At 37.6% G+C, this 8,956-nt stretch overlaps 1 protein-coding gene across 1 annotated transcript; it reads right to left on the bottom strand.

The window, feature by feature from the left end:
• Positions 1-1,188: 1,188 nt before the first annotated feature.
• polr3d (polymerase (RNA) III (DNA directed) polypeptide D) lies at positions 1,189-8,027 on the bottom strand. The gene is made up of 9 exons (XM_083905239.1): positions 7,911-8,027; positions 6,963-7,131; positions 6,815-6,858; positions 5,366-5,517; positions 5,128-5,252; positions 4,135-4,306; positions 3,273-3,520; positions 2,029-2,181; positions 1,189-1,936 (listed from the first exon to the last, which is right to left on the bottom strand). Exons 2-9 carry the CDS (start codon positions 7,119-7,121, stop codon positions 1,820-1,822), a joined length of 1,170 nt encoding a protein of 389 aa, XP_083761365.1. The 5' UTR covers positions 7,122-7,131; positions 7,911-8,027; the 3' UTR covers positions 1,189-1,819.
• Positions 8,028-8,956: the final 929 nt, after the last annotated feature.

Below are 8,956 nucleotides of genomic sequence, written 5' to 3'. Positions count from 1 at the left end.
CAACACAGTCCGGCTACACACTGACACCTGGTGGTCACAAGGGGACACTACGTGAAATTCTTTATATTATATTATTTTTTAATCTTGTTTCTACATCTGACCACGAGTGGCGCTGTGGAGCAGCGCTGACACTTTTACAGTCGCGGCTCAGACGAAAATGTTTGCGATAAAGATAAACGAACACGAATGACCAAAACAATAGGTATGTACTTGTATTATGTATATTATAATAAATAGTTACTGTACATTCATGTGTGTTCGCTGAGATCAAAGATCAAAGCAGGAACATAATTCATACGACTAAAAATAAGACGAATAATAATCAGATTTAAATACTTAATAGATATAATGAAATAAACTGGATTAAAAAAAAAGATCAGAAGAAGAAACAATTCCAAAAAATAAATAAACATCAACATGACTGCAGGTAGGGGCGGGGTTCAGAGCATGACGTCATGTAACAACAACAACAACAACAACAATAATAATAATAATAATAATAATGATAAAAATAATAATAATAATAATAATAATGCTGTTATAAGTAAGATTTCAAATATAGAATATACATAATCATGTACGGGTATGGTTATATATTTAGCTTCCTGCATCTACATCCGGCACGGGGGTATAGCTCAGTGGTAGAGCATTTGACTGCAGATCAAGAGGTCCCCGGTTCAAATCCGGATGCCCCCTTTATTAGCTTATTCTTTACTTTTAGCATTTTCTTTATTTGTTGATGTTTGATCAGTTCGTGGCACAGAAAAAGTTAATTCTCTGTGTGCCCAAATTTTGTGGGAATCTAACTCCTAAGGGCTTTAAAAACATTATGCTAATTGCAAAAAAAATGCAACAGGAAATCCAACATGTCTGACTTCATGCATAATAATAAATAATAATAAAAATTTAGGCATTTGCAACATTTCACAAAGTAAAATAAATAAATGAATGAATAAATATATAAAAGAATCCTAGAAAATCCTACTAGGTTCTTAACAATATATGCAGAATATTAAAATCAAAGGAAACCAAACAAATAAGGGAATAATAGGAACAAAACAATATAATTGCAAGTGTAATAATTCAAATAGCACAACAAAACACATGGTTTTCTGTTCAGATGTGACACTTTATTTATTTTGATTTCGAAATAAAGATGACACAGCCACTTTTTTTTTTCACAGCAACATAAATAAAAAAACAACTTCTTTATTCACACATTTACATTCATGTACAGTCTGTTTGCATCGTTTCTGACGGAGAAATTAATACAGTATTTGAAATATGGCACACGGCTCGACCTTTGAACCCTGAATTCATATCCATGTTTCCCATGATAGAAAAAAAAAAAAAAAGGAGCTACAGATGGTGCGTTCCAGTTGTAGTCGGTAATAATCCAACTGACGCTTTTGTCATATTAGTTTCATGTTAAATACGTCGTAAATCACAGTGCGGTTTCATTGTTTTATCTGTAAACGTGCTAATTTGGTCAGTAGGGGGCCGGTCATTTCAAAATAAGAGCGTTTGTTTCACAATATAAATGTATTCATGGTGCAAAATTAAGCTATTATTAGTGGTATTGCTAACAATGGCTAGCCCGAGATAATAGATGGATAGATAGATTTTGCGCAGTCGTTTCCAGTTCCGACTAAAATGGAACGCACCATTATAGATGCTGTAAGTGCCGTAGGTCATTAAAGCTAGAGAGTCTACAGTAACGGTGAGTGAGTATCAGGTCAACCACGACGACACTAAAGTGCCTCCGTGTGTCACGGCCTCCAGAGGTCAGAGGTCAGAGGTCGCGCTGCTGTCGCGAGCGTCAAGCGCTGCTTTCCAGAAGAGCCTCGAAATCCGGGGAGCAAACCATTTTGTGTTTGATGTTTCCCAACACGGTCAGGTCGCCCGTTCTATCCTCCGCGCCGACAGAGACGAGCTCCTGTAAGACAAACAAATAAACGTGTTTTTATTTCACCTTTATTTTAACCAGCTAAAAGACCCGGTGAGCGCAGTAACGGCCGAGCGTCGCACCTGAAAGAAAGAACACGTCGCTCCCAGAGACACGTCGAGCGTCACCTGACCCAGGACCAGCTGCACTCGTCCGGACTTCCTCACCAGCATCTTTCCAACCAGACCCTCGCGCAGGTCTTTGAGGTGACAGCCGTTCTCCTCGGCTTCCTCTTCCTGTTTCAAAGATCATGTCAGCATCACGGTGAATTTAAAACCCACAGACAGACAGGAAACATCTAAACCGTTGGTTCTCAAAGTGCGGCCCGGGGGCCAATGGCGGCCCGCCAGCCCGCAGTGAATTACAGTTGATAGTTTTAATCCAGAAGCTACTACAGGGTCTCTGCAGGTTTTAACAAGTCAAATTTAAGACTTTTTAAGACTTTTTTAAGACCATAATGAATACAATTTAAGACCCATTTCAAATCCATACTGGCAAAAAAGAGCCAAAAATCGTTGAACTTGCAATTCGGCTTAGCTGTGCGCTTACGTTAAGTTTTCTCCGCCGCTATGCTAAGCCATAACAGACTGCGGAGCGCACAGCACACTAGCTAGTGGTGCTTGATAAATTCTCCCCGGGCAGCACAGGTGACCTACTTTAGTTCCGTGTTGTAGTTATTGTTGTTATCGCGTCCTCAGAAATAGAAACATTTCAAAGCGAGACTGAAGTTTATGCACATTTTAAATAAAAGTAACGTTAATAGATTTTTTAGACCTTTCAAAATTGTATTTAAGACCTTTTTATTAGATTTAGCAAAATTTAAAACATTGAAGGCCTTAAATTAAAATTATTGGATTTAAGACTTTTTAAGACCCCGCGGATACCCTGTACTAAGCTTGTTAAATGTTTATTGGACATTACTGGATACAGACCAATAAGTGTAAACAAAAATACTGGGTTTTTCTATATGGTGAATTTTAGTGTATTATTGGGTTATAAGCTGGTAATAAGCAGGTAGCTACAGCCCCCAATTACTAGCTATTTACCCAGTAAATATATGGTAACAGGAATGTGTTACTTTGTATTAACCTGTAATTAGAAGGCAAGAACAATGGCCAAAATACTGGGTAATTACCCAGTTATTATAAAGTGTTATTATATTAGTTAACGCTAAACTGTAGAACTGCAATCTGGTCATTAAAATTATTACAAATGGGATTTCTTTCTGCTTTTTTTTCCTTTGGCGGCCCTCAGTCCAATGTTGGGTTCCTAAATTGGCCCTCGGGTATCAAAACTTTGAGAACCCCTGATCTAAACTATCCTGTACCTGAGTCTCTGTCTTCAGCAGCACGGCCTGTCCGTCCTCAGACTGCACCTCCGTCTTCACCGGCCTGTGCTCCTGCGTGGGGGGTTGACCGGGCAGCGAATCAGGCAGCTGGATGAAGAAGAGCTCCTCCCCTTTACTGATGCTCCATCCATGCAGGAGGTCAGAGAGAACGTCAGGCTCAGGGAGAGGAGGAGGTTTGAAAGCTCCCTCCGTTTTCTTTATGTCGATTTCCACCGGCTCCTCTTTGACTGACGACAAAGGGCAAGGAACATTTTATTAATATTAAGGTTACTAAACTAAGAAATAATATATTGTAGCATAATACAGTTGAATATTAAGGTTATTCCTCAATCACAGGCACATATCACACGACTTACTGCAGGGCTACTGATTGGAGCTACACATTTGAGACGAGAGCGACAACTAACTATTAATTGAATATTTGTTTGGTCGAGAGCAAAACAAAACAGGAAATATTCACATTTAAGAAGCAGAAAAATCCAAAAACTTATCAAAATAGTTGACGATTACTTTAGTCATCGTTTAATAATTATTTATTCAGTGCAGCTGTATTTAAAACCACGTTTCGATGATATTATGAGGTGGATATTTGGTGTTAAGAGTTGAACGAATTGAACTATTAAATCAAAATGTATTACAGCAGCTAACTAGCTGCTAAACCGGATGCTAAATAGAAGCTAGGCATAGCTTAAACCATTTCGTTTGCACTATGATGCTGTTTCTTCTGCCCCCTGCTGGACAGTTTTCTTTTTAGGGCGGAATCAATGACTCGATGATTAAATAAGTTTCTCTGATTGTTCAGCTTCTTAAATGTGAATATTATCTTTATTTCTGCAGTTACCTTTGACCGTGGACTCTGTGACTTCACAATCCTCCTCCTCCATTTTCTCGTCTTTAACTTCTTCTTCTTCTTCTTTACTGAATTCCTCGGTGAAGCCCCAGCCCGACACGGCGAGGGGAAGCTGGACGGGGCAGCTCCGCCTCTCGCTCCTCAGGAAGGGGTCGTTGACAAACTGAGAGAAACAGGAGAGATTCATACGTCATTATCTACAGCAGTGTTTCACAACCCTGGTCCTCAGGGAACACAGCCCTGCCGTGTTTTAGATGTTACCCTGCTACAAAAACACATGATTCAAATAACCGTCATCATCGAGCTCTGCACAAGCCTGATACCCAACCTTTGTCATTTTTTAAAGTTATATTTAAGCTTTTGTCAAAAACGTTTTTTTTAAAGTTATCTTTCAACTTTTGTCAAAAAAAAAATGTTGAAGTTATATTTCAACCTTTGTCAATTTTTTTAAAAGTTATCTTTCAACTTTTGTCCAATTTTCTTTTTAAAGTTATATTTCAACTTTTGTCAATTCTTTTAAAAGTTAAAATGTCAACTTTTGTCAATTTTTTTTAAAAGTTATATTTCAACTTTTGCCAATTTTTGTTAGTTATATTTCAACCTTTGTCAAAAAAATTGAAAGTTATATTACAACTTTTGTCAAGAAAACTTTTTTACGGTATATTTCAACTTTTGTCAATTTTCTATAAAGTTATATATCAACTTTTGTCAAAAAAATTTTTTAAAGTTATATTTGAACTTTTGTCAATGTTTTTTTTCCAAAAAATTGAATGTTTCAACTTTTGTCTTCTTAAAAAATAGATTAAATATATGTACATATATATATATATATATATAGTTTATTTTATTATTTTTATTTTAAATTAATGTTTCAACCTTGGTAAAAAAAAAAAAAAAAAAAATTTTTTAAAATGAAGATGCTAAAATTGAATGTTTCATCTGAATCAGGGTAACATGTAAAACATGGCAGGGCAGAGTTCTCACGTTTTCTCTGTCCAGACTGCGCAGGATCTCTTTGGTCTCTTCCTCCGTCTCCCTCTTCTCTTTCTTAATATTAATGATGGGCGAGGGTCCCACAGCCGCAGCCTCGCGCTCGCTCTCGTAACCTCCTGAGTTCAAAGACAAAGGTTAAAGGTCACTCAGACAAAGCTTCACACACACACACACAAACACACACACAGAGAGAACATGACTGCAGGAGCAGCAGATGATGATCTTCTACCTCTCTTCTTCACTGTCATCTCCGCCGGCCCCTGCTCAAATATAGAGTGAGACTGGATGACCTCTGGACGACCTCTGCCCCTGCCTCGCTCTCCACGGCCTCGACCTCGATCGTCCCTCCTCTCTCGCCTTTGACCGCCTTCAGCTTTGGTTCTGACGTGACCGAGAAAAGATAACATCTAATATTAAGCTTTGTGCTTTTTATTATTATTATTATTATAAACACTTCCTTTCCTAAACCATTAATTTAAAGATTTTCTCTCTTAAATATCTTGCCCTCAAATTTCTGTTTAGTGCTGGGTACGTTAACGTGCGTTAACGCTAAAGCATTGAGGCGTTTCCATGACGACAGACCGGAAAAAGTCGTGCGTAACGTCATGTTTACGTGATTCATAGGTACGCTAATGTTATTTGTTAGCGCTGCTCTTTTCGTTGAATAAACAGACCGCTACAGTTCCACTGTAGGGACGCTAATGGCGCTAATGCAGAGCTAAACGGAGCTAACTGGTAAACGGTGCCTGGATTCCGGTGTCGCGGCACGTAAACTACTACGTTACTCGCGTCTTTTTCCGGTCGGTTGTCATGGAAACGTGTCATGCGGTAACATGCGTTAAGGCATGACGCTGTTTCCATGACGACTGACTGGAAAAAGATGCGCGTGACGTCATGTTTACGTGACTCCGGATTGTTAAAATGAGTCTCAAAAGTAACGCTTAACCTTTAAAAACAGAGGCACACATACACAGTACACAGGTACGGTAACGTTATATATATTTTCTTATTTTTTAATTCATTTATCCCTTTTTAACACATACAATCTTAAACCTTTAATTCCTTTTACACTATACATATGATAAATAAAGTCCACGCTATAAATATTGTAGTTTCTCACTGTCTATACTGCATATAGTATTCTATTTTAACCACCTTAATGTTAATATTCTTCTGTATTGTACATCCATAGATGTTAAAAGGCATGTTTACTTTTTTTAACCTTTACTTTTGGCTGATTTTGCCATTTTAACACTGTAATATAATACTTATATAATATATACACACAACAGTATGTCACAAACAGCACATGCTGTCACCATAGCGGCTCAGGGAGCATGAGTCGGCATTTTTGAACGTGGATCGGCGAGAGTCGAGACTTTAAGCCCCGCTGAGAATAGGGATCTGCTGGAGAACAAGTTAAATAAGTCTTCTGTTTCCACTGCCATAAATATTTTAAATGAACAATAAGCAGTTTAGAAGGTACTTTTATGCTGCCTTGTGTTATTCGCGATATATTTTACTAGTTTTACTCATGCATGTACTGAGATGGCACTGTTTTGTATACATTGCTCAAATCACTGATTTTCTGAAACACAGAGCTCCAACTGCAACATAAATACAAGATGTTGGTGAGAAATAAATGCAAATGTGGAGAAATTGTACGGACGTCACTTACTCTTCTTTAGCTTTTCGGCCGATGATGTTGGGTGTGAATGTTTTCTAAAAAAGAAACAAAAACACACACACACACACAAAAGCAGGGTTATTTAAAGCGTCAGCTCTTTATATCTTTATTTATAAGATGATATAATCTACTCATTTACCTTTTTCACCCCCCCCAGCGTGAGGTCCCGTGACCTCATAGAGGGCAGACGTGGAGCCACAGAGGACGGCGGTCTGCGGCCCATCAGGAGTCCAGCGCTGGTCCCTCCAGGACCCGGCACTCGCTGACCACCGGAGTCCCCTGAGCCCCGATCAGCCATCCTGGTTATACTGCGCCATAAAACAGACAGAAGGAGGCGTCAACATGACAATTTATACTTTATAATGAGTAAAACAATACGTGCAATAAGTGCACAAAATACATGTTTGCTGAACACTGTTTGACCTGACACTTTTGTGCGTTTGTGTTTGTTATTTTTGACATAATTCTACTTTTATTTTGTCCTGTGTATGTGTGACTACTTGCAAACAAAGCCTCATTGAAGATGTATTTGTATTTATGAGGAGGAGATCAGAGACATGGTGCCTTTGTGAGGACCTCACCAGGATTAGAGAACTTCATCATCTGGACTTCACAACGAGAACTATACAAGTTTCGATCTAGTTCTTTTATCTTTTTTTTTATTTGGTTGAATTTAATCCAATAAATAAATTATTTTGGTGAATAAACTTAATTACTTAACACATGATTTCTCTATAAATTAGGATTAATGGGGAATAATAATAATAATAATAATAATAATAATAAACACACGTTAGTGTTTTTTAGAAAAACCTCTTCTAAAAGGAGTTTTTTAAAAAGTGTTGAGTCACTATATATAAACTGGCAAACCAGTCAAACTATAACTTTAAACTGTATTTTTATTCAAATAACAATGACTTTAAGTTTTTTTTAACGATTTCGTGTCAACACAGCAAAAATAAAAAATACAAAATCAGCAACACGTGGTCAAAGTCAGGGCAGGAAAAACAAACGTCCGCGTGTTTAAAGACACATTAAACACTGTCAGCTACAAACGCCGACTTTCACAGATTATACACATACTCACGTTTGTTTCTCTCAGGGATTATAATCTGAGAACGAGTCCAAATGTAAAGAAAAACAGACACGAACGCAGACGCCGAGCTGCTTCTCCGACACTGACACTGCAGTTCGGACAGCGTCGCCACACTTCCGGTGTGTAGTCATGCGCTGACTTCACGCGGATCAGCGCTGCGCAGGGATGACGCAAACACTGTTGTCTGCGCTTTGTGTTCAGTTAAAAATCGTTTACATACGTAAGATTATACGTAAATTTAACCCGGGAAGCATCAGATAATCTTTTTATGCGTATTTTCCATGGGTGTGTTTATTATAAGAACTGGACAGAGCACCGTGCATCGGCTTTAATTAAACCATGGATTTATAAATAAATGGCAAAAAAAACAAAAACAACCGTTGTTGTGTGTATTGTATTATAGTTGGCTTTAAAAAGTGTATTTGAGTAAAATAAAACTGTTCAAGAAAATTTCAACAAACAAACACAACAGACAATAGCACCCTCTAGTGGAATTAGATAGGTAGGACACAGTAACAGCTGCTAATTACAAAATAAACATGAAGGTAAAGTAATGAATAAATAAACACAACAATATGCAACTTTTAACATGGAGTTTAATAAAATAGTAATTATTATTTGTGTATATATACATACATACACACACATATAGTATCATGATTATTATGATCATGTATAGTATTAATAAATCTATATATGATCATAATAATCCTTCTGTTTGAGACACGGGTTTGTAATTTGACATCATAAGATGTATTTATACGACATGAATCACATTATTGACGGAAAGACATGTTCACACTGGGTCACGATCACCCAGAAAAAATAAAAATATACATAATATCACATAAATTCAGTAAAAATATCGACACAGATGCAGCAGATGTTTCTGCCGCCGCGTCATTAAAAGTGTCCAATGAGAGCAGATCTTTGCTGTAGGTCATTTAGAGGACGTTTACGCAGTCTCAGCGCAGACCTTTGGAAATAAGTCCTGGTGCCTGACATCAATAAAACACAAGAGATATGGTTCTCTCTTT

The sequence above is a fragment of the Microchirus variegatus genome (genome assembly GCF_963457635.1).
Source record: "Microchirus variegatus genome assembly, chromosome: 18".
Classification (NCBI taxonomy): Eukaryota; Metazoa; Chordata; class Actinopteri; order Pleuronectiformes; family Soleidae; genus Microchirus; species Microchirus variegatus.
Note: the sequence above shows the minus strand (reverse complement) of the source record. Positions and strands in the feature narration are given on the sequence as shown.

Excerpts from the sequence above, each read along its gene's own strand:
- polr3d (XM_083905239.1), bottom strand. The coding sequence starts at position 7,121 with ATGGCTGATCGGGGCTCAGGGGACTCCGGTGGTCAGCGAGTGCCGGGT. Across the intron at positions 6,859-6,962 it reads CGCTGGGGGGGGTGAAAAAG|AAAACATTCACACCCAACAT; the intron begins GTAAATGAGTAG and ends TTTCTTTTTTAG. Across the intron at positions 5,253-5,365 it reads GATGACAGTGAAGAAGAGAG|GAGGTTACGAGAGCGAGCGC; the intron begins GTAGAAGATCAT and ends CTTTGAACTCAG.